At 34.3% G+C, this 27,441-nt stretch overlaps 1 protein-coding gene across 2 annotated transcripts in view; it reads left to right on the forward strand.

Moving 5' to 3' along the window:
- LOC140744773 (uncharacterized) overlaps window positions 1-27,441 on the forward strand; it is a 127,443-nt gene that overhangs the window by 36,971 nt on the left and 63,031 nt on the right. Inside the window, exon 1 of one of the 2 annotated variants that reach the window (XM_073076430.1) lies at window positions 25,922-26,203. The exons of the other annotated variant lie outside the window; for it this stretch is intronic. Coding sequence (XP_072932531.1) covers window positions 26,183-26,203 — 21 coding nt within the window. The 5' untranslated portion in view covers window positions 25,922-26,182. Of the gene's footprint in view, window positions 1-25,921; window positions 26,204-27,441 lie in introns of those variants that run through there. 2 annotated transcript variants of the gene reach the window in all.

The raw sequence follows: 27,441 nt of genomic DNA on the forward strand, positions 1-27,441 counted from the left end.
CGTATCGTTCGTAATTAACGTATTTTATACAAGTATAAGCATAAAATTAACGACATTCACATAATCGCTGACAAACATTCACAATCCTTAAGGGATACTTAACTTTATTTATTTTTAAATCTTATAAGCATCGGCTTATCAGTAAGTCGACAATACGAGTATGAGAGCCGGTCCACACGGCGCGTTGCGTCGACGCGCGTCGACGCAGCGCACCGTGTGAACACTATGATTATTAGTATGTAAAACGACGCACCCACAGCGCAACGTCGACGCAACGCTGACGCAACGCGCCGTGTGGACCGGCTCTTAGTCTCTAATTGTAAAATATTAAAATCTGAACGTTATTGCTTGTGCAATATCTTTAAAGCTATATGTTACGATTATTCTGCGTAACCAATCCTGGAAACAGGTCCTGTATCATCACAGGGTACATTAGGCACCACTTATAAACAGCTTTACTGGTTAATACTGCTAGTAGCTCTAAGTTATTGGTCATAACTGTCTTGTAGTGTCGGATCATCATAAAAGGGCTGGTAACAAGCTGAGTTAAGTGAAGGGTTAAGGATTATTATTTTAGAAAATATGTTTAAGCAGTTAGGTTTTTATGTTATAAATATTTACATGAAAATTCGATAGGTATTAATATAATGAAAGCATGAATTCAGATTGTTATTTATGTGGCCATTTGCCGATTATCTGAAACTAAAATCGGACAGAAATCCTATCTCTGTTTCTAATGCCAGGAATATCCTATTTTGATCATTTTATAAGATATTTTTTTTCTGCTCCTTTGAATTGTTTCCTACTAATATTTTTCAGAAAATAGAATCAATAGGGTTTTGTGTAGCTGTCATATGCCAGGATATCCGTAAATGCATAAAATATCCGAAACTGCGGAAAAAGTTACGGACTTTGTGCACAGTGCACACACAGTAGATCTCTAAAGTACAAAACGTAAAAAAACTGTTGAAAGGATTTTAAAATTAAAAGTAATTGTCGTATCTACTCTTTTATTACGTTCTTACTAGATACGAGTACTTATGCTATGTAGAACATCTCAGTGCAAATCTAGTCCATTATGTTGTATAATAACCACATTTTGTCCTTGTTAAGTAGTACTTACATACTGTAAATAAAATAGCCTTGTAACTACAACAGATTATTATGCAAATCACTCAAGCAGTTCTATATATTCAAACATATCTTGAAGCCTAATGCATTACAAAATAATGCAAAACAAATGGGCCTATCACTACAAAGTAAATATAATAAAGACAAGTATACCCGCGTGGCTGCACTTATTTCTATCTTTAAATATATTTAAAGGTTTTTGAACCCTCTGTGCTTCGTTCCAGTGACACTACTGCCACACCTGTTTCTGCCTTATAACAGCAGTGTTAAGCGCTGCTGTTTTAGGTTTGAAGGGTGTGATATAGAAGTCATGCTTGTCTGAGGCATTCCAGCTTAGTCCTCAGCGGTAGTGGCGCGACTGTGATCGACCTCAGGTAGGAATCTAATCTTATCCGGTGTTGATTAGACATGTCCAGTTGCAACAGTAGCCATTAACCATCAGATGGACTGCATACTCGTCTGCTACTACATATATTATGAAATATATTTATTTTGTATAGGCCTTCGGGAGCACTTACCATTGCAATTATAAACTTAGAATTATTAAAAAATGTTTAGTATTTACTTATAATTATAATAAATAATATAATTTAATAGATATAACAACCCTAGACTTATTAAACCTTTAATCAAGCTTTACTTGACCACTTGTTGGTCAACTGGTCGCTTCATTAGCCCCCATTGTCCTCATTAATTGGAGTTCAATTAACTGAAGGCAAGGCCCGCATCGCCGTTCAATTGAGTACAAGTTCAACTAATTCCGTTTATTTAGGTAATTGTTGCCTTCTATTTTGTTATAATAACAGTGAGTTACTTTTGTTAGCTTTTCTAACCGAAAAAGTAGGTATAGGTTAATGACATTTGGATTAAAAATCATACGAATGTAAAGGTACTACAGTATTTCATAAGACGTAATTATATGGCTGTTGAAAGGCGTGCCATTTTATTATAAAGATATATTATAAAGAGTTGTCACATTGAACTTTATGTATTTACGAGTATAATAGTATAATAGTATAACAATACGGTGTACTGTGAGTGTTAAGATGCGCCAGTGCATCTTACTCGAGACCTCGTAACTTTTCCGTGGAGACATGTTTCGAATTCTACTACTAATAAACATATTTACTTTGCTTAAAGCGCTAAGAATGTGCTTATGACATAAGTTTATTTACAAGTGAGAATAATTAACTTTCTATCTCGTTTACGTTACGTAATATCACGTAACGTATAAATATAATTCAAACTCAACGGAATTGGAACTTCAATCAGTGTTCGGCTATCGATGCAGAAATCTTTGACTTGTTGTATGTTTTTTTTGTCTTGTAACGGAAGCAACATTATTTGTTCTCGCTTTATGCAATGCGTAATGTACGCAAATTTGTGTCAGCACTTCAGGTTGTCATTAGATAATATGATTGTATTAAACTTGCATGTTAATTTTGTGTTCAATGCTCAGTATAGTTAATTTCTTGCTACTAAATCCATACATAATAAGTTAAAGGATTCGTTAGTTTCAATCGGAATTGATAACAGTTACTTATTTCACCCGTTATAAAAAAAAATCAAACTATTTTTTGTCTACCAACGTAATGGCAACTTTAAGGCGATTTTTGTTTAGTGAGCAGAAATTGATAAATTTGAATCTTAGGTAGGGAAAAATTGGATTAAACTAATAACAAGCATTAAGACTTTTAATCGCAAATAATAATATTTTAATTCTTTTGGCAAGAATAACTTATTAAAAAAAACGATTCATAAAAGTGTCTAGAAAATGACAATTCAATTTGATTGCACATGACTTCGTACTTTATAATTAAAGATTATTATAATTAAAGAGAATTAGAATATATAGAGACTTTACCATATTATCTCATAGTTCAAACGTGTGGGATCAGTGACGAATAGCCATAAACTATAAAATCCCACGAGGTTTCTGCGCAGCTGGTGTAAATGCGCACTCGGTCATTCATGAATGCATGCGTAATTGTAAAAAGCCAACAATGCGTATTGTCTTAAGACTGTAATGTCTAAGCAGGCTCGTATGGTATTGAGAGGCGTCTTCGTTGTTTGATGTCTTTATTGTTACTGTTTAATATTAAGCTAATCCTAACTTATATAATTAGGAGTCCTACGCACACTACACCTACGGGGTTATTTTAAAATAAAATTTTATTTATAAATATTTTATTTTACCACAGATTTGGTAGGTGTAATGCACGTTAAGGCCTCTTTAAAAAATTAAAAAGAATACACAAAAATCTTATAATATTAATCTTATAATATTAATTAAGGTATTACTAATAATTGAATATAAAAAATACATGAAAAAAAGCCTTTCTTAAATATTTTATGTTTATAGATTAATTAAAAAAATACTTATTCTAAACGCGTTACAGTTGTCTTGTCCGGTTCAAAGTCAAATCCATTTATTAAAGATAATTAAATTAAACTTTAAAGTTCAATTAGTGTACACTTGTCAAATCCGGTAATATTCATAATCATAATTATAAGAACATAACATTCATATAAGAATAAATATCAAGTAATCAATCAAGTACTATATGCATTTGTTTGAGTTAACCATGTGGCCTATAGTCAAATCAAAGCAACTGTCATATTTGTAGGTTGGTAAAATCCTTGTACTACATCACACATTTTATTTAATTAAATTAATTAGGGACACATCACCTTTTATCATTATTTTTGCTTATATTTCTCTCGTAGGAATTATTAATCCTTTACTTCATATATTTCATTTCCCTTCTTATACGTTATATAACTTCATTGAGTTTATAATAATGCTTCCATAATGCCATTTCTTTCACGAAGACGTCTCGCGTACATCATGATCAAGATAACGGTTTCTTTACAATAATTAAAACTCTCTCAAATATCCTTTCAATCCATTTCTTTCACGTATACGGCTCGCGTAACTACATGATCAAGAAAATGTAAAAGGTATACTTCTCAATATAATTATATATTTTTTTTTATAACTCTCAATATAATCCTAACACTCATCTTTCAGTTTCTTTCCATCCACTTCTTGCACGCAGATGACTGCAGATCATGCAGCGTGAGCAAGACAATCTGTCTAAACCAACAATAAACATTAACTTAACAATCAATATATTTCATCAGTACGTTAGATACTTTCTTAACTCTCGGGGGATCAATCCCAATCATTACTAAAAATACTAACTTACAGAAGAAATCCATACATAATTACCAAGCATACATTCCTTTCATAAGTCTATATATTGATTTACCTTTAAAATGTAAATTAAAAATCATATAATTTCAGTTCAATTCAAATCATAATCAAGTTTATGTTACATTTCCTCAATCAAAAACTACCTCAAAGCCATAAATTAAAGTTACCAAGTTATGAATTACAAAAATATAAAAGATCGTAAGTACTTTTACATTCATAAACTTGCATAGCGACAATGGTTACCTACAAATGCGCATGTAATAAGAACTGTATCGACATTGCATTGCAATCCGAATCTTACACATTCCATTCCTAAAAGGATGTGTAACGGGAGTCACGACACGTTTTTGACAATCAGCATAATTACAACAAAGAACTTTAAACTACTGTTGCTACCTGTGTTTACTTATTATACTTTTAACCATAGATGATACTAATATTGATTAGAAAAGTTAATGGCAGTTAAAGTTACTTAATATAATGCGACAACCAATTACAACAAAACATTAATTCAAAATTACTTACTCATTATAAAGGTTGTATAAAATACATTTAAATTACTTAATCAAAAACCTTTAAGATTTAATTTAGTTGCTACATATGAGTAGAATAGAAAATGTGTTAAGAAGTTAAAATTTGATAACAAAAAAAAAACTTGATCTATGATCATAAGTAATACGGATAACACTTATAATACGACAAATGAGCATTTCAAAATTCTGCAATACGATTATATATTATATTAAAATTTATCTTTTTAGAAAAAAAAAAAAAAAATTACAAATTACAAAATTATACTTGTTTTCTTTACCGTATAAATAATATCGCGCTGGCTAGGGTAGGAGTCCACTGGTCAGTCAAGGGAGTTTTCTGCTGGGCTGCGATGACCATTGCTGGGCGGGCGGCGTTCATTCTCATAGTGCGCAGACGATGATTTTCATGACGACGATGATTCATTACGCAGCAGGTGTCAAATTTTCAAGACATACCGTTGACTGCGGCTGACGATGAAGTCATTGACATTATCTAACATATTTTATGTAGATCATTTTCCTCGAAGAGTTTTCTTTCGTAATAGTTTTTTGATTCTTCGGTAGGGATGTTCATGGTGTGTTCCTTATCCGTGTTGTCTTCCAATGCATATTTCTATATTTAACTTCTTTATTCATATTTCTTCTTTTTCTTTTTCAACATCTTCTGTCTTCATCCAACATTTTCTATATAGAGTGTAGACCATTTCTTCGAAGAGTAGTGTTCCTTTTCCGGAGTGTTTTCTCTCGTGATAATTTTCTATTGTTCTGTAGGTAACTTCTGTCTTCTAATATGTATTTTCTGATTCATCTTCTTTATTAATATGTAACATATCTTGTCTTCGTCTTCTTAATGTTTATTATTATTTTTTTCAACGCCTGCCGGTGCGCGTGCAACGTGGCCGCGCCACACGCGCACCGGACTGGCAGGGTCGCCATGTAGTGATGTCGCAGGCTCTTGAGGGATTAAGAGGCGTCTTTATAGGTTGACGTCTTTATTATGACTGTTTAATATTAAGCTAATCCTAACTTATATAATTAGGAGTCCTACGCACACTACAAGACCTCACAGATATAAAGTGTAACTGGAAGTGATTTACGAAGTTACAATTATACATTTAAGGGTTCTGTGCCCAAAGGGTACCCTATTACTAACCCCGGAACCCAACAAAAAAAAAGGGTCCCCCTTTTTTTTTGTTGACGACCTTCAAAAGGTACCCGACGCCGTTGGAGCAACGACGGGTTATGTGGGACTTTTACCGCACTAAAACCCCTCCGGTGACCGTCCTCAGCACTGCGTAGAGGACTACGGGACCTCCAAAGGAACGCAACCGGAGTCCTCTTGGCGCGTGGCCCCGTCTGGCTCCGCCCAGATGCTTATGAAGCTCGCCACTCCGTGTGGAGCGTACGACGGTATGAGGTCACACATACCATCGTTCTTCCCGGGGTCGCTAGCCAGGCGGTTAGAGCTCCCACTCTTGCCGTCCGTAACCCCGAAAGCCCCCTTTTAGTCGCCTCTTACGACAGGCAGAGGATACCGTAGCCCTATTCTGATCCCAGAACTACAGGAACAAGGAACCCGGGACCCTATTACTTAGACTCCGCTGTCTGTCCGTCTGTCACAGGGCCCTACCTCTTGAACCGTAATAGATAGACACTTGAATTTTTTAATTATTATTGATGCAAATTTAATAAAATACTTAAGATCAAAAATATTTATGAATTTGGCAGACACTTGTTTTAGTTGCTAGATTTCGCACAAAATCGGTCTTGGTAATAATTTGCTACCTTCGCCAATTATAACTTATAATACTAGAAAGGTAGCCTCTGTCTTACTTCAATAATAAATTCTTGCGACTAAATATTTTTTGTACTTACATACAAGTTATTAGAGAGCAATTACTTAATTAATTATGTTGAGTGTGCGTTTCTGTTCTCTGACTGATTACATGTTGACATAAATTGAAAGTGTGCAATTAACTTTAAAAAACATACAAATAATACTTGTTTTTTTTTTGGGAAAAGAAAGTGGCAAATGTGCTTTCTTTCGCCTGTAAGTATGTGTTAACTACCAACCCTTGGTAGACTGTAATCGACCTAAAAAATTGGAATCCTACCTTTTTTTTTTATTTATGAGGGGGAAACTTTCAAGAGGTACCCTATGCCTATGCCTACCTAAGATCGTGCATAGATACATTGCTATCTCCGAGAACTAAAATGGAATATCTTCCATACATTTAAGTATTCACTTCATCAGCTTATATTTTCACATCTATCATATCCATATAAGCCAGTCAGTCCTACATTAAGGCTACGCCTGCTAGTTAACTTTTAACCTTTCCACAACCTTAATTATTACCTTGAATCTACATCAGTAAGAACATCAGTTTGCGAATTAACATACGACACGCATGTAACATTGCTTCATAATTATGTTACATTGCGAAATCATGCGATTTTGTAAATATAATAACGTTGATTTAAATTAATTAACCTTACGTATGAAAATCGTTTTAAGATATAAGATAAGATATACTGAACATTGGTTTTAAAACGTATTTTTTGTGAATATAAATAAGATTGCTATTTTATTTTACGTTTGAAAATAATAGAATAGTTTTCATTTCAAAATCACTTATAGAGAATTACCTTCGAAACTGAATTCGAATCCAAGTCGCTACCTACTTATTAAATATCTAATGAAAACTGACAATATAGGCACAGTATAAGAATCTATATATTTGTACTGTGATATAGGTATCCACTTGAACCCAGAACAGTTACATATATTCATCATTTAGAAATCTGTCTGGCCGGGGATCGAATCCGGAACCCTTTGTGCTGGTATTGTGACACCTCCGTGACGCAAATCGTAATCAGTTTCAGCTCAGAGCGAATTTGTACCCGCATTACAGCTCATATCCCTCGAGTTAGGGTGCTTCTAGTAAACCTTACGCCGTGGCTCAACCGAGCGTAGGAAACGAACTTGAACCGCCTTCCTACTTCCGCGTGCACTTCTTAGAAGCGTGATCACAGTGTTAGTTGTGTGCAGAATCGTTTTTTAGTTTAATGAGCTTTCCACGAGGGCGCATTCTGGATTTACCATCTAACCCTAAATAATTTAGATAATTCTGATAAGAGCAGTAAAGGAAACTATCATGAAGAAACCCATAAGCTGGAGATTTCTAAAAAATGTGGCGTGTGAAGTCGACCAATTTGCACTTGGCCCTCTCTATTACTGAAAGGAGACTCTTGCTCAGCAATAGGAATGATGGTTTAACGACAACGAGGCCGTCCAATTCCAGACATTTCGGGTTTCGTTTTGTTAAAGACTATAATTGTACGCCAATAGACGCCGGCCAAGTAGACTAGGTGGTAGATTGGTAGAGTTTCCACTCGTTGAAGGAAATTATAGAACATTCGCATATATATGCTTACATGCTCTCGCGATGTTTCTTTTAACGGTTAAACGAATGATAGAGCTTTTTTAATTAGATTTTCGTGTCTAGGATCGGAATTCCCAACAAGAGTTTTTATTTCTCTAGGCTGTTTGATAGATGTTTTGATATAGGTACAAATAGTATTTGTAACATAACTGTAACTAAAAGTTTAAACGAGGCCATAAAGTTAATTTAGAACAACATCTACAAACAGTAGCGAGATAGCATTAACCCGATCGAGATAAACATAGGAACAATGGGACCGCGGCGATACGATCGTAATTGATATTAAATTTATATAGATGCGACTGTAATATGATGCTGTAAAAATCTTAGAGCGATTAGTTTTTGTCGTTGTTAAAAGAAGATAGAGGCTCTTAATAGAGTTTATAATTTAAAATAAAATGTTTTTTTTTTATTTTATACTAATTGTGCCCTGCGGCCTGTACCCGCGTTAAAAAGTAAATCTAACGCGGGTGAAACCGCGGGGCACAGCTAGTTTTAAAATATAAGTAGCCTACGTTACTCCTTATTACATCAGCTACCTGCCAATAAAAGTCCCGTCAAAATCGGTCCAGCCATTTCAGAGATTAGCCAGAACAAACGGACAGACAAAATTGTAAAAAATGTTATTTTGATGTATGTACCGTATGTACGAGTATATTCATATGCATGTAGTAAAAAGCGGTTATTTTAAAATTGAAAACAGACACTCCAATTTTATTTATATGTATAGATTTCCAAATATACAACGAATATGTTTTCCCGACAGACATACCTTACCCCCAAACGCATAATGGATTTTAATATAGGAGGTGGAGGAGGTTTCGTCTAAATTGGGAGTGATATTGGCTGCATTATTTTCCTACGGGGATATAAGGAAATTCTGGTAAATGGGTAGGTAAATACTGATAATATTTATTAATTATCATGAAATGAAATAGTCTTCAGGGATAGTCCAATTATATTAAAACATATCTAAGAGAAACAGTGATCACTTTATAAGCCGAGTTGAACGTTCATTTACTAAAAAAAGTTAAAGGTACTTATTATCTTTGAACCGAATATTCTTAAAACAGATATAATGATTACAACATAATAGTTCTTTTCTGTAGCTTTTCTCTCGATGTCTTTAAATAAACAGTTGTAACCTGTCCTACGCTCCCGTGTCAAGTTTCTCCAAACTTTTGTCAATTCGGGAGGAGTTGCTTCCCGGTTCACAAATAGACGCGGCCAACGACCCCAGCTTCCGAAACTGTTTGCAGTTCGACTGTTTCACAACTGTCATAATTAGGGTTGCCTCTCGTAAAGAATAAGGCTAATTTTTTTTTATAATATAGAAGTAGCAGACGAACACGCAGTCCACCTGATCGTAAGTGGCTACTGGCGTCTTTAATCGACTCCAGATAGGATTAGATATTCGTACCGGAGGTCGATCACAGATGCGCCGCTACCCCTGAGGACTAAGCTGGAATGCCTCGGAAAAGTATGTCTCCTATACCACACCCTTCAAACCAGAACACAGCAGCGCTTAACTCTGCTATTATAATGCAGGTGTGGCGATGGTGCCGCCGGAGTCGAACCACAAAAGGTTCTACCACCTTATAAAATATAGTATTCACAGAGAAGCACTACATTTTCATAGGTATTTCAGATGTGTTTTGTCTCTACTGTGAAAAATCGTTTCTCGTATCAATATTTTTTCTGAGTACCTATCTATTATATAATATTTTTTGCAATGTTTTTTAAGAAATGCTATTTTTATTAAAAACAAAGGTGGCAACCCTAGTCATAACTAAATGCGATGCACAACAGAAATAGGTTTACTATAATAGTTAGTTCCCGCAACTTTACCTGACTTTGTAGTTTGAAGCTACTTGTTACCAAATGTTTATTACTGTTCAGTATTTAGAACTGGTCGAAATACTGATTATAAATAAAAGGAGTAAATTCAAAATTTAAAGGTTGACGTTTCTGTCATAACACACATTGTACAGACAGTCGGTATTCAGATTTCGTCACGGGACATATAATATAATTTATATTTATTACGGGGGTCCTGGGGACCTATTTGGAAGTCGCGAGTGTGTGTGCATCACGGTCGATCGGTCGCCGAAGGGAGCACCGCACCACTCTACGGTATTTATATATTTTATTCACCTACACTATCGTCACTAGCGCACAAGGGTTCCAAATTATATATCGGATTAGAAACCAGCGACCTAAAATTCTACAATTACACTCCGAGTATTGTGTGATATTACTAATACTAACTATACGCTTTTATTTAATTTACTTTCTTTTAATCTTCTTTCACACTAAGATAAAATATATGTCCAGCAGTGCGACAAAAATCGCTAAGTGCGAAATGATTGTATTTTAATGTTTTTATTGTATTAAAGATTATTTAGATTTAAGGAAAATTGACATACAAACTTCATTTAAAGACTATATAATGTAACTAATGCTTCTTGACATCGATAACTGTATAATATTCAAATTAGGTATATTGCAATCAATTATTTTAAATATTGACAATTGTAAATGGTTTTTAATTACTATGTGTACAAAATTTGCACGCCGACCCGGCAGAATGAGAGAAAATTTGTACCTATAAGACCTTTGTTAACCTTATTCTGTGCAAATAAAGAATTATGAATTATGATAGACTTCGCGCACCTTTGAGAAAATAGTTATTTTTCCTCTTAAGTTTAGATTTCTTCGCGATGTTTTTCTTTACCATCCAAATAAAATCCAAAATAAGACGTTCCCGCCTAGGATTCGAACCTTGGACCACCCAATTCAGAGACTGAGTGTCTGATCACTCTTCATTACATTACCTATATGTTACTTAAATATGTGACTTGTATTGTAACGAATTCTTATACATTCTTCATACGAAATCTTTTTCATGTCATGTTTTAAATAAATGATGCATATTAATCTCGTAAGTTGCAGCCTTGAACAATCAGTGTCATCCACAGATACCCGTGTGTCATCGATATCTCTGACATGTATTATGATTGTTAGAGCCTATTCACACGTACCACCATACTACAACGGTAACTAGGTGAGATGCAAAGTATGAACAATGAACATGTATAAATGTGAACATGAACGACATTTTGCCGTCCAAATATACAGTGTAGATGAAGGAACACCTTAACTTAATGACACGTTTTTGTATTTACTGCAATAGCAACAAAGCTGTTAGAAATTGCAGCGGTTGCAACGATTGCTTTTTAGATTGGAATAGTATTGAGCATGCAGTACACCTGATGGTAAACCATTGCTAGTGCAATCCGTGGTCATCTATAATCAATCTCACATAAAAGGGGAGTTTTACCTGAAGTCGATCAGCCTTGCCTCTCCTGAGGACTAAGATAACCAGTTAAACCATACTGATTTCATTTCAATACCATGGTACGTGTGAATAGCCACTCAGAAAGCTTATAAACAAAGTTTCCACAATCGGGTATCAAATTGCTCGTCCCTATATCACAGCTCGCCCACGGGACGACTCGGGCATAAATCGAGATTGGGACATTGGGACAAAACGTGCAATTTATTGTTTAAGACTGTCACACGTCCCGTATTGTGTTTTAAAAGATAACGGTGAATGTAATACGATTTTTGTCAATTTTTAAAGTACCTAACGGTCTTTTAGCCTTTATTATTTACATCGTGTAGGCGTAGGGGCTTCAAATTACTATAATATGATTTTTTTTTCATGAAATAGCAAACGGACATGCAGTCCACCTGATGGTAGGTGACTATCGCCCGTGGACATCTGTAGCCAATTCTATGTACAACCCCTGGGTTCTATTTGAAGCTGATAACCGATATTTTGCTACTTACTACACTAGAGACCTAATATGGTGCCCCTTCCATCAAGAAGCTTCATAACAAATGATTCATGTAGGAAAATGCGGTGGTACCTCTTCGGCCGAACCAGACTGTACTCTTGCTAAAGGACAGGTTTTTTTTTTAATCTCACCTTATAATTCCCTTAAATTTAGAAATCGACCGAATAATCTCTTCTCCTTATCTTTACCTAACCTATTATTACCGTATAAAGACAGCTTAACATGCACTTCCAAATATGGAAACTCGCCTGAAATTCAACCACTAACGGTCACCCATCAAACTACCCGCGCGATCGCTAATCTTTATAGATCAACAAGCCACAAGCAATGCGCTTCTCACTTCTACATTTTATTAGGTGTTACTAAGAAACACCTATTTACAAGGGCTTCCGGCGAGACCTAATAGGTCTACATTCCATCTATACGCCATACTCCTTATATTTACCAATTAATCCTCTATAACTAGCGGCGATTAATCGATTCTTGGCGACTCGTAACACTTTCATTAGTAGTTCCCGCGGCGACTGTATTACTATAGCAGTTGTTCCAATCAACCGCTTAACCGTTAAGTTTATAAAACAAATTATTACATCCGATAGCGTTGTAACTAACAGTACCTATTTCTGCATCATAACAGCAGTGTGAAGCGTTGTGTTCTGGTTTGAAAGGTCTGGTAAGGGAGATATACTTTTCCGAAGCGTTCCAACTTAGTCCTCAGGGGTAGCGGCGCATCTGTGGCCGACCTCAGGTAGGAATATCTAATCCTATCTGGACTTGAATAAATATGGCTTCAGTTTTTATGGAAACATAAATATACTTATCATGAGCGTAAAAACTCACAAAGTAATCTTACGCGAATTACACCTTAGAATATAAAAGATATAGAAGACATAAGTTTGAAGGTTAATTTATCTGAAGGCGGTAGAACCCTTTGCGGTTCGAATCCGGCGGCATCACCGCCACACTCATTTCTGCCTCATAACAGCAGCGTTAAGCACTGCTGTGTTCTGGTTTGAAGGGTGTGGTAAGGGGGACACACTTTTCCGAGGTGTTCCAGCTTAGTCCTCAGGGGTAGCGGCGCATCTGTGGCCGACCTCAGGTAGGAATATCTAATCCTATTTGGAGTTGTATACAGATGTCCATGGGCGGCAGTAGCCACTCACGATCAGGTGGACTGCATGCTCTTCTTCTACTTCTATATTATAAAAAAAAGTATGGTATTTAGTTGGTGGTTGGTGGTTTATCACAAACTGTTCGTACAGGATCTATATCATTATGTGGCCGAACACGGATCTTCCCACAAAGTGAACAGGATTTTGTACACTTGTACGGTATGGATTGATAGGCGTTACACAATTTTAATATTTTTCTAAGTAATTCTAAGGCAGTTAGGTTTGCTCACAATGTTTGCCTTCACACTTAAAGTGGTAATTAATTTGTAATTAGCAAATAAGTACGACAAATCAAAGGTGTAGTGACTGGGATTTTCCGAGAAAATCCTCGAAATTCGAAACTTCGAAAATTAATTAGAAATATTTTAATTCGAAATACGAGAATGGCAAAGCATTGTTTGTCCATACCGATATGAAAACCAAATATCGGTTACAAAACCGTTTTCAAATGACTATATCTTTATAGCTATAACATTACGATACGGCTCTGATACATCAATGGATCGCAAGTATGTCAGAACGGTACAGCGATCTTCTCACGACCTTCAGATCACAGAATATGCTGATTCCCACAGAACAAATGTCGAGAAGAAATGATACAATATGCATGTGTTTATTATATGTGTGTCATTTACACAAGTTATTGGAAGCAAGCATTTCTATATGTAGAGAGACTCCAAAATAAGTAGCCAGTTTCTATTTTTTTGTATTCCATTGCCACGGTACAAATAAATAGATCCTTATACTGTGCCATTGATAAGAAATATAATAACATAAAAACAATAGCACAAAAGATACGTCGTTTTTTAAAATATAAATCCTATTTTGCCAAGATTATCACGTAATGCAATTCGTAAATGTTATTTAGAAAAGTGTAGAGAGAAAAATGGATATTTAGCGCACAAGTTTAAATTCCATTAACTTTTAAAGTATTCTGAGAGTTGGAAATTTGTTAAATCGCAAAAATAATTGACATTTTATTTTTATATGACATACTACGTATGTGTATGCGTTGCGTTATAATATGCGTTGTAATTATGTAAACAGCATTGAATTAATTATTCTAAACCTTTAAGTAATAACTTTAGTTAAAGTAAATGGAAGTGTAAATTAAAAAATCAAACACTAAAAATGGAACACGAAAGGAAATTACAGTAATAAAGTATTTAAAATTGTAAACGCCGGAAACATCGAAGGTAGCTCGGTTTTCTTGCAAATGCTATTAATTTTCTCCATTTGCGGCCACCTATTAGGTTATTAAAAGACGTTTTAATTATATCACATCTGTTACATCCGTTAATAAGATTGATAATTATGTAGTTAAATATAATCAAGGTTATGTTAATATATCTAGATCTGTATTTTTTTGCAGATTACTTAGATTGCAAATAGGTACTTAGACAAATTCTGCGTGTGGTTCCGTGAAGTTTTCAAATAAGTCATTTAAAAAGTAAAAAATTGAGGTAGAAAAAAACATATACATGTTTTACTCCTTTAATGAAAATTTAAGAAAAATTTGATGTAAATTGAAAAACCTTTATCTTATAAAAAGGCTTTATCAATAAGGGCAGAGTTATTGCAAATATAGTTAGGGACTCCCAATTAATAATGCAAAATAGTTCGCAAGGGAGGATCAGCGCAAAAAAATAACCGATAAATAAAACCCTGAGGCCACAAAAAGCGTTTAGACGGTTCCCAAGACTATCGATAGAGATAGCCGGCGAATGCAATAATTCCTTGGCACAATGATAAAAATAATTAATGACACCACGAGGACTGGTAATTTGTTCCTCCGATTACGGTCAGATAGCGAAATAAGTGTGCCGGCGAATAAGTATCTAGTATCATTTGTTTGCTAGGGTCTCCATGATACATTTTTGCAATGTAATTTATACATTTTCTATTATAGCCTTATTGTTCCAAATTGTGAGCGCACAGCGATTTACGATCGTAATCGATTTAAATAAATTGGTGTTATAAAGATGGGATAGAATAGAATTAGGATTTACAAGTACATTATTCAGAAAAGTCTTATATAGAGATATCATCCATAAAGAAAACATTATTATTTATTATCATTTGTAATATCAGATTTTGTTGTTTTTAATTTTCCAAAATACTTTTGTCAGCGTTATTAAAATACGAGTAGTATTTAAATATTTGTTACTATTTGCGTTAAAATAATGAAATTAATATTAGAAATAATGAAATTAAATTAATATTTTATTTTTTTAAATAAAGAAGATATATTTGCTCAAGTAAATAGATGGCTCTCCTATTTACAGACACTATCGTAGAAATAAATGCGCGCGCGCATATCTACCGCTTAATAGGCCGGGTGTACTTATTAATTAACGTTCATTAATATTCACTGATGAACACTCCATTAATGTCCATCAATATCACTCTGCATCTAATGACGCATGTGTAAACGCCTTAATCCGTGTCACGACGCTTGATATTTGATATGGTAATTGATAAGTTACAGTTATAGCTTATAGAGTAAACCTGTGAGCTATGTAAGTTTATAAAAGCTGGAAGTTTCTTTGAATGCCCCCAATAAGGGTTGCAAGGATTGGCTATTTGGGAAATTGGATCATCGTGGTTTACATAGCCTCTAGAATAACGAGGGAATTTGAATCATCGTGGCTTACGTAGCTATATGGGATACCGGGAAAAAGTTATTTTAAGTTTATATAGATTTGGTCATTTTTTTATAATGTAAAAGTAAGCTAACTAACTTGCTAAGTATATAGTGTGCAATCCGCCTGATGGTAGCTGGACAATTCTGCTGATGGGCATCTGTAATCAGTCCCAGATAGGACTGGAGCCCAGATCCGATCCAAAGGTCGACCAGATGACTGGCCTCCTTAAGACAAACTTGACACATTTGATATAAGTTTCTCTCCCTTACCTCACAAAACTTAACTCTTCAAACCAGAACAAAGAAAAGCTGAACACTGCTTTTGAAAGAAAATTATATCACGTAGTTCTACACTTAACCAAAGTCAATATTAATTTCAAAAACAAACAAAGGAGGTTATTAGCATCATAATGCATAAATATGGCTTCAGTTTTTATGGAGACACAAATATACTTAACATGAGCGTAAAAAACTCACAAAGCCATCTTACGCGAATTATGGGTACACCATAGAATATTAAAGATATAGAAGACATAAGTTTGAAGGTTAATTTATTTGAAGGTGGTAGAACCCTTTGGGGTTCGACTCCGGCTGCACCACCGCCACACTTATTGCTGCCTCATAACAGCAGCGTTAAGCACTGCTATGTTCTGGTTTGAAGGGTGTGGTCCCTTGGACACACTTTTCCGAGGTGTTCCAGCTTAGTCCTCAGGGGTAGCAGTGCATCTGTGGCCGACCTCAGGTACGAATATCTAATCCTATCTGGTTGATTGCAGATGTCCATGGGCGGCAGTAGCCACTTACCATTAGGTGGACTGCATGCTCGTCTGCTACTCATATATTATAAAAAGAAAATAAATATAACGAAAAAAGTAGCTAAGTACATATATATTGAAACCAATTTTGAAATTCCATTTCTCACGTTCTAATCTAAACTTAGATTTTTTGTGTTTATACAAGGCTTTATTTATTGTACCTTACTTTGTTAGTTCGTATGTATGTGAGGGTCAAATCTTGCAACTGAATTTTAAACCTGTTAATTCCAACCGATTGAGTCTTTTGATCTAAACCCGACGTTGGGTTAAGATCACAATTCTTGAATACCTCAGTGTCGTCATATTAAATCTAATATGACGGACGCCCTAAAATGGCGGACTAATTATTTTTCATGTACCTACCCCCCACACCTCGATAATATGGGACATATAAGATTTGGAAGAGATAAGATTTCGAGAGAAAAATAATAAACATTTGTTTATGAAAACTTTTGAAGTATAATTGAAATTCAAATGATTTCTTTTTGTATGAATGAAACTGAAAGACATAATTAAAAAATACTAATTAATTATGCTTTAAAATCAAACCATAGAATCGATAATTCCTCGAGTTACCAAAATACCGTCACGTGTTGTTACGTAGCTTCTGCATATTTTATATTCTAAGTGGTACACGTGCAATGTGGGGTTTCGCGAGTTCGTCTCGGCTTTAATCCAGTTTTTACGACCACTTTCTAGAGATTCCCGCTCCGTACCCTTACAAGTGCTAATGGATTTTATTGGTGCCAATAGCTACTTAGCGGTGTTTATTACCACAGTGCGATTAACAAATAGATCTGGTATATGGTGGTGAAGGTTTTTGCAGCTGTGAAGTGGTTATCATACTGGTATGTTGTGAGGTTTTCAGATTCGATCGATTGAGAGACGAAAATCGAAATGATGAATTTAGTTTACAGTACCCTTACCATGAGTTTTTACGTTTCGACAAATATGACTGTTTTGGTATTTGTTTACATATTGGCCCATACAATTTCCAAGTTCTGATATAATCCGCTAGGGGCGCTGATTGGAAATAATATGGGCAAATACGTAAACAAATACCAAAACAGTCATATTTGTCAAAACGTAAAAACTCATGGTAAGGGTACTGTTCTGTTTCTGTTTATGTAGTTTATTTTTTCTGGTAATCTGTCAAATTAAATTAGTTGTTGTGTTTTTTTCCTGCAGGCATTATGTCATATTAAATGGGCTGCATTACAAATGTTGTTTATTATAAATCTATCATTAAATGTTAATATTGTTAAAATATTTAAATTTACTTTACCCGCTTTACTTAGTTCAGCTTGTAGCTTAGATAATATTGGTAGATATTTACATTATTGAATGTAAGTCAAGAAGTAAGTTTCGTATAACTTGTACTAATTAATTAAAGAATAAAAGACTAACGCAATTTGCATTTATCTATTTGTCAAATGCCATTTGACGTTTCTATTCGGTGTCTTGTCTATGGTCATAAAGTGACTGATTTCTTTATTGTGTGATGATCTCTACGCGTATTTAAAGTTTTATTGATTGTGATAAAGATGCGGCTTTCTAACACGTCTGTGACAAGATTTAAAGATTTTGGTTTATATGTTAATGGAGACGTTATAAAAGTGACAGAGCTATGACTGTGATAATGTTGTAGTCACACACGTATTAGAAATACCTAACTGATAGAAATCTATTCAAATTATTTAATTATTAGTATTATTTTAATTCATTATTTCGTGTAATTTTCATAATGTGTAATTTTTATAATATTAAGTTTTTATTTATATAATCACTGGCAGGTATGATTGTAGATATGAGTTGGCATAAAAAAGAAAAAGGACGGTCTTGAAGTTTGAGTTGTATTTTGCGCGGAAATAATAAAAGTTGTAAATTGGTAGAAATATAGTTTTATTCTATTACAGTGTAGTACTGCTGTGTACTAATATGTATTGTATAGTGAATATGTACAATACATGTACCTGAGGTCACTTATGTGGTGAGGCAGGTGAGGGCACTTATCAGATACTCAGAAATAAGCTAGTGTTAAGTAAGGCATACATTGACAGACAGCTTTTCTAACGTAAGTCGTCAGAGGTAGGGTGGCATCTGTGATCGATAGTATTACTATAGAATCTATTATACTACTTTAATATCATGTAATAATGTTATAAATACGCCAATTGTAATCGTTAGGTATTTTACTAAAAAAACATTATTACCACATCTCAATTCATACAAAAAAAAAATTGAAAATGTAAAAATATTATTATTACGCTGCAAAATAAAATAAAATTGGTTAACGTAAAGAATTGTATTATGTTTTAAATAAATGTCTAAATCAAAATAAATGTATTTTTAATATTTAATATTTTACACAAATAAACCTTAACGAACTGTGCACAGTTTTTGTAATAAAATCTTAACATTACAGTTTTTGCAGTACAAAACTGAAATTTTACGCAACTGCAAAAAGCGATCAAGTAACGCTTCGCCGGTGGCATTGTACCGACGAATTAAAAGTTCAAGTTCGTTACAGTTACCGGTTGAATGTATTGCTTTATTTTGTTTTACTACTTCAGATTCGATTACGTCTTTGGGATGAATGCACTGACATATACGAAAAGACGCGCAGATTAAAATATTTTTTATCTGTGCGAAATACTGTAAATGTTTTTTTCGATTGCATTTATTTTATTTGTGGAATATTTTGACGTGTGCTGACGACATAATTATACGTGAGCGATGACTGTATCATTACCGTAAGTAGGGAAATTATTTTTGGATGTAGTAGGCTAAACGATCTGTTACTATTTAGTAATTGCTGAGCGTTTTCTAGACTGGATATGTAATACGTATTTATTAATGAAATCTCTTTGCGAAATACCTCCTCTGTTTAGACGTTGTTCAAAAGTGGTTCGTATGATAGGACACAAGCACAACATCTTTGTATATCATTACAATTATGTATTTGTATCGACTTTTTAAGTCGTAAACGTAATAATTGTCAGAGAGAATTAAATCTTAATGTAGGTATGTACTACATGATCACTAGCACTCGAGTATATCGTACCTAAATAGAAAGAGATAAATTAGTCATTTAGTTACCCTTTCTTTTCTATACACAAAGCTCCAAGCTTTGCTCATATCATAGATCATAGAGAATCACACAGAATCGATTCGCCGCCCGCCATTAATAACTGTGTTCAGATAATGGCTGGTTTTTCTGTGAGCAGGTGATTTAGAATCGTCGTCATGGCGCCATATTGTGTTCTCTGATCTTCTGATAAGCCGCTAGGGTCACCAGGCTGCGATCTTAGGAGATTTCGGAGCTATTGTCGGAATAAGTAAATTGAAGCAGATATCATTCTAGCATTTTCTTTCTTATCGTTATATCTGCTTTAAATATCCAAAATTTGTGATGGGGTTTGAAAATTTCTTTGTAACTCCGTCAATCTTTAAGCTAAACACCACAAGAAACGTACGTAAAACATTGCGTAGATTGATTATTATTAGTAACGTACGTAAAAGTTTGCATTCCACGGCAAAATAATAAATGTAAAGAATACCTTTTTTTACTATTATTTAATCGATATATTCATGTTAAGTATAAAAATACTTTCTATGGAATTCAGCACTACTTTTTATTGTAATGTGTATTTTAAATATTTTAGAACTATCAATACAAATCCTCCTAATACCAAATATATGGTTCATCTAGCATCAGTCTACACGAATGCGCTGTCTTTACGTCTGCCTCATCGCAGTTGGCAATAATCTATACGGCGTTATAATACAGATTAAAATTGTGCCTAATTGTCTAAAATACAAGGATTTGTTACGAATTATTTAATTTATTTTATTTAAGTAAATGATTAAGATTAGATGTAGAGTAAATAGACTGATTTCATAAGAAGAAGTAAGTATTATAATAGTAGTAGAAAGATCCTTAAAATATCAGTTTTTTTCAGCAAGTAGTACATTTTTTGATATAAATTATTCAATATTAAATCTATAAGAAAACAACCATTCTTTCCTTCCTAGATTTTGATCGTAGCGAAGTATCGTACTTGAAACAGCTAAAACGGTATCGACGAAACTTTCATACAAAATTGAAAGCTTTTACCACTTTCATAGAAAAGTCTCTATCATTCGTCATAGAATGTACATAGTAAAAACCAATCCGTCGATAGAAGCACAATTCGTCGTATTCCCACGACAATCGATATATCGTGGGTTAACAATCGTGGGAAAAAACACAAAGGCACCGCTAGTTTATTGCCAGTGTCGCCGCCATACTCTACCATCGTAGCTCGCTTGCTCTACGACAGTGGTTCTTAAAGTTGTTATTATGGATATGGGCATAATATTACTTATAGCAGTGATAGCATAATGATTTGCATCTCGTCTTCTTATTCGAAGGTCCTATGTCCTCGAATCCTTTGTACCTCGGATTTTTCGAGTTATATTATGAAAAATTAAATATAACTCGCTTAAAAGGTAACGGAAAGCATCGAGAAGAAAGTTACACAATTATTTTTATAAAAGTTCTTTAGGGTTTGCGAAATCTACTAATGCTCATTTAGCTAGCGCAGGTTGACTGTGGCCTGAGCTTTTGTCACTGACAATTCATTCTATTTTCCTCCATTGTAACAAAAAGCTTAATGGTAATTAATACCGCTACATCTATTTCTAGCTTGAAGTATCTCTGCGTTTCGGTGGAAGGATGTACACACTATCTCACTTGCAAATGAAGCGACGGTCTTAGTTTTAAGAAGCACAAGCAGCAACACATCTGTCACCGGCTTCTGGTAGAACTCCAGTTATAGAACTTATGTTATGTAGTTATGTATGTACTTATGTTATGGAGTTGGTTGGTTACATATATTTATGGGCTTCAGACTTACCATCGAATGTACTACATGCTCGTTTGCTACTTCTAACGTTTGACAATAACAACTAACACGTTCAGGGGGTTACTACCGTCTCTTAAAACAATATTATTTTAATCATGCATTACTTTTTTTGAGAAGACAATTTCAGTTGGTTTTATACAATGGATAAGCGAAAAATTAATAAGGTTTTAAGTTTGTTCAACTGTGTATGACGTAATATTTTACTGTTTTAAGGAGGGAAATACTTTCCTGAACTATGATGCTTTTTATCTAAGACTCGGAACCTCTAGAGAGGCGGCCATTCGACTAGACTACGTCTGCTTACGTATACCTACTATGTAGTGTAGTCTGTATAGTAAACAATCGTGGGAAGACTGGTTTATCGTCAATGTCGCCGCTTTCCGTCTATAATTCCCTATTCCCCGCGCTACAAGTTACGGCGCTTGTACTTTGACAGTGATTCTTAAACTTTAGCCTTGACATTTCTAGATTACTTTCTTTAAAATAGAAGAAAGAATAGAAACAAGGAACTTTTTGAAGAGAAATGATCAATATTATAACATCCTTATTACAACATGTGTATTAAGACGTGTAGAATTTACATAACTACGTAATATGTCTAATATGTGTAGAATTAATTCCAGTGGGGCTTTTTATATCAAAAGTTGAAACTTAGTTTACAAGTGTATCAACGCTTGTGATATCTTCATATTCGACTACTGTTCTGAAAGCTGCATGACAAACACCACCACAATATAAATGTAAATTCATCTTTAAATGTCTGATTAACCAGGGACCGTGCCCGGAACCTTATGCATGTCAAAGTGGTATAGCTTCGTCGATGTTTGCTACTATATTTTATTTTTTATTACAACCACGCAATTTGTTGAGAAGCGTTGGCCCACGGGAAATTGCAGAGCCCATCTGAATTTGAGATAGAGATCTTGATGGATAGATATAATGCCGCTGCGAGGATCTTCTGTCTATTGACTTAAAACGTCCTTTGTTTTAGAACCGCTGTTTCATTTTAAGAAGATCTTTATAACTCAGAACTTAAGAGTAGGAATCAGTTAAATAGCTCCCTAAAAGATTAGGTGCAAAGTAATTAATTATAAATTTTAATAACTGTTCGAACGTTGGTTATATCACCTTAATTGGCTTGTCAGTTGTATTTTGTTAATTAACTTTGTAAACTAGCATCTGCTTGCGACTTTGTGGGCGTAGAACCCTTGTAATTTAGAAATACCAAATATACAATGTTGAAAGTCTAACCAAAACCGCTTGAAATTCGCGACGTCACTTATTAAACAGACATATTCGTAAAAATTACTATGTGTATGTCGAGGGTTCTATGAAACACTATAACACACTCAAAAACTGTCATAGAATGCAAACATTCGAACCTGGAACAGATAAACATCTCATTAAGATGTTATCACCTAACCCAAGATCAAACCCAAAACTTTTACCAAGATCGTTGTGTTTACGCGAAGCATTAGTGTGTCATTTAAACACATATTTTCAAGTATAACATACATATTTCTTTTCTGTGCACCTTTCCTTTTATTTTTACTGAAATTCGACAGAAATTGTTGTGATTGATACTAGATATCTTTCGACGGCAGTGACCACTTACCATCAAGTGAACCTGCTCGTTTGCTATTTTAATTTAAACAAGAATAATCATTATCTATCGCATTATTAAGCATATAATAATCATTCCCGCTATGAAAGTAAACTAGGTAAGCTGTTAGCAGATAGGACCATCTTTAATTAACGTTGTAATGAGAATCTAATTTAGTTCCTTGGGCGTTCCTTATAATTAGTGTTGGCAACTGTTAAGTGCATCTTTCGTTTTTGCTCTATTTCGTCTAGTTAGAACAATAGCGGTGGCCACGTAACGCGGTGTAACGTCTATTGCAACCGTATAGTAATGAGCTGTTGCAATAACGGAACGCCTCCGCTGTCCCACCCCTAGATGGCTGTACTGTCGACGAGGAAATAGGTTTCAAGAGCTTTTAATTTTATATGTATGAGATTTTAAACGCCGTTGTGCACGAATGTACCCAGGGTAGAATTTTCATTCATGTAGAAATTCTAGTTATATCCGGAACTCCAGAAATTTTCTCTATCGTCTCAATGTACCTACGTTCTTCTAAGAAAAAATGTTCCATCAAAGATTCAGTTCTTTCTAAGGTTAATTCCTATAGACAGGGAAACAAACAGACAGACAGATAGAGAGACAAAAACTGTAATAACAGCTTTTACTAATTTTGGTGTCGCACAAATAAACATGCCAAACTATACGAAAGAAAAAACAAAATGCAATATTGAAATCACAAATAAAAATGACTTCATCATGTACCCTTAAAACTGTTTTACAACACATAATATTTGTTACCTATGAAGACGTAATTCCATCTAAGGCTGCTCGTATACGATTTGCTCCTTTTGAGGAGTTAAGTAGCTACAAGAATGTTGGGATGTATAAATATGTTCCGTGTACGATAGACTGGTTGAAATACGATCATTTTATTGCTATTTTTTTCTAAAAATCGTGCAAGAAAATAATTTATTAGCTTGATAAACCCAATATCTGATGCGCTGGAACTATAAAAATAGAAAACAGTTACCGATTTTACTACTTAGGTTTTTTTTTCTACTTAAGTATTTAAAACCTGTAGATACATTTTACCGAACAAAAGCAAAACGAGTTTCGCCTGAAGGAAGTTTCAATGTGGTAAGACAAGTGCCTGAAGTGCAGACAATAATGCTCTTAATCTATTGCGAGATAGCATGCAAGTCTAATTTAACCTTTCTACAAGGTTGTCACGAAAGGGATGATCATTTTTATACAAAGACATTTTACGGTGGTTAGGTACCATCATAGATTAGTAAATATACTTCGCCGCCTTGAAATTGATTGAATCCACAAACGGCTTATTAGTAAGTTCTTTTTTTTTAATTCCTGACAAATAAAAACATTTTTAGAGAAAATTTACGAATAAATAACTAATACTGCGTAATTTACATAATAAATAAATAATTATTTCAAATATTTTAGGGACATTTTAGCACAGAGACGTGGCAAAACTTTTTTACGCAACTATTTCAATTCTCAAAACTGGGTACATTTTCTTGTTAGGAGTGAGTAATCTTTACTAATCTATGGGTACCATTTGAAAAAAAAACAGGATAAATAAATTACAAATAAACTTTTTTATTCTGTGATTGTACTCCCATTTCCCGCCCTATGTGTTATCTGCGGCTTTCAACCATGCTTACATACGTAGATACATAAATAGAATTTAGTTCACTGTCACGGACACAGATTAATTGAGCCAATTTTCAATTCTAGGCTACTGTGTGACGCAGTCTTTACATCCGCACTGCATATCAAGTCCGATCAATGTCAATGTTATTTCAGTTGATGTTTAAAACTTTTATAGAATATAAAATATTAGCTAATTAATTTAAAATAAAGTATTTAAGTCCAAATAGTAATTTATATGTAAGTTATGTGATAGAATTGACAATAATAATGAAGTAGAAAAGTAATAAATACTATGCTCGTATGAATACCAATCATTTTATTTTACATTTTGTTCCGATCGAAGATAATTGAAATTAATGAAATGTATTAATAAGTCTGGCATGTCTTTTAAGTCTATTGTTTTCTCAAACATGTTATATGGAACCAGCTGAACCCGAATACCGGTTCTATGACAAATAATCTGAATGATTACAGTCGACGAACTCGGATCTCTGTCATCGATAAAAACATTTCGACTATCCAATTCGCTCAAATCAGGTCGATAGCCAAGCTTTTTTTAATCTATTTAGTTTTTGCAGTCAATGGCAGATATATTCTCGGAAGTCGCATCTGTGTTACATCCTTAATTTGTACCTGTCATTTTATAATAATACTGATTAATAACTTAGTAGATTGTATTTATTATGTGTCGTATAATAATAAGCGGCGAGCTTATATTCTAGTGGGGATAGTAAATTATTCTTGCTCGCCCGTATTATTTATGTTCGATTAGAAATCTTTATCCGTTTGTTTGGAGAATTCGAAAATTATAGGTTTGTAGGGTAATAGAGAAACTCCGATCAGGAATGACGGGGTCAGGATGATCGGTGACCTCCGAACTCGAATGGTTCATTGAGCATGGCAGCTGAGCGCCATCCATTGAGCCGGTCGCCGTCGTAGCCCGTCGCTCAGTGCCGATCCTAAACACGGAACGCGTCACACGCGCCCCGACTGGCTGCGTGATCCGAACGCCTTTGCTTTTTATATTTTTACGCGCGCACCGGTCGGCGGGAAGCTTGACAGTTGTATTATCTGTTCGAATATCGTTGTTTACATTTTTTGCTATGAAATTTGTTTGAGGCTGTAACTCGGTAATCTGTAAATAGATTTTGGTGTGTGATGTGTGTTTAGACAGTGTATCCCTGTATCGTAAAACGTCCTGAACGAGATGACGTCCGTATACCATGAGGTGAGTGCACGACATTTAGCACTGGCATTTAGGTTTTTGTTGAGAAATTCGTTTTGTAAACTGGTCCCCACTTGCTCGTGTTGACATTAGTATTTTTGCTAATTGCTGTCCGTTTGTGTTCGTGAAGTGGAATTTTAATGGTGATTGTTGGGATAAGATTGTAATCATCGTTCGTTGATTATGAAATTTCGTACGATTTATTTACTTAATTGAGATCACTTATAAGCTCGTTTACGTGCTCTCCTAATATGGATCTAATAAGACAAATTGGAATTCAAAAAACAACAAGTATGTAACGTATGAATGAAACTGTTTAGTATTATAATTATAAGCATATAAATAATGAATCGTGTCTCTACAGATCTGCTATATCTTACGGATTACCTAATAAAATTGTAATATAAACTGTCAGTCGATATACCTACACTTTAAGCCTAGTCTAGAAATACTATAAGCCCGAACTATTGGCAGGAGTTCCTAGTAACGTAGTTGATTACTAAAAAAAAACATTTTTAGTAATTAATTTTTAGTGGTCCTAATATTTTTGGAAATTCATCCCCTGCTTCCACTTAAGGATTAATAGGGGATGAGAAATATATATTATAGAGAATAACCAGTTAGGCATTCTTATTTGTAAGCAAAATCCAGACAAAGCCAGGTCAGATCGCTAGCGCACAATCAGGTGTGATTTACAATTCGATCGGTGAATGTAAATAACATTAGTAATGTAGGTATGAACTTTAGAAATGTTGTAACGCAACAGTACCGTCACGAATTAACAATGGTACCTGTATTACTGTCTTGTTACGGTGAATTATATATAATAATGTAACATTCGTATGTTACAGTAATATATGTATGTTACAATAATTTATCCATACTATGGGACTTAAGAATGGTGAAGTCATCTTTTATGTTCATAGTTTCCTTTGAGCCTCCAAGTATTAATACCTATGTAAGTTATATGTTAATGTGAAGACGATCTTGCTTGTATTCTTGTCGTGTTACAATAAATTATCCGTATTGTAACATACACATACGTTATATTAATATATGTTACGTATTTAATTATAACTAAGACGAGATACCTACTGCATATATGCCATCTTTGTTCTATATTTCAATTTTGAAAGAAATAAGTCGACTACGCTTCCATTTTATTGCAATGACATGAAACAATAATATTATTTTAATAACCCATACTATCTAATTACGTACAATACTGCTCTACTTTGTCG

This window comes from Epargyreus clarus, unplaced genomic scaffold (assembly GCF_041222505.1).
Source record: "Epargyreus clarus isolate Ecla_fem2 unplaced genomic scaffold, WU_Ecla_fem_2.2 ptg000009l, whole genome shotgun sequence".
Lineage (NCBI taxonomy): Eukaryota > Metazoa > Arthropoda > Insecta > Lepidoptera > Hesperiidae > Epargyreus > Epargyreus clarus.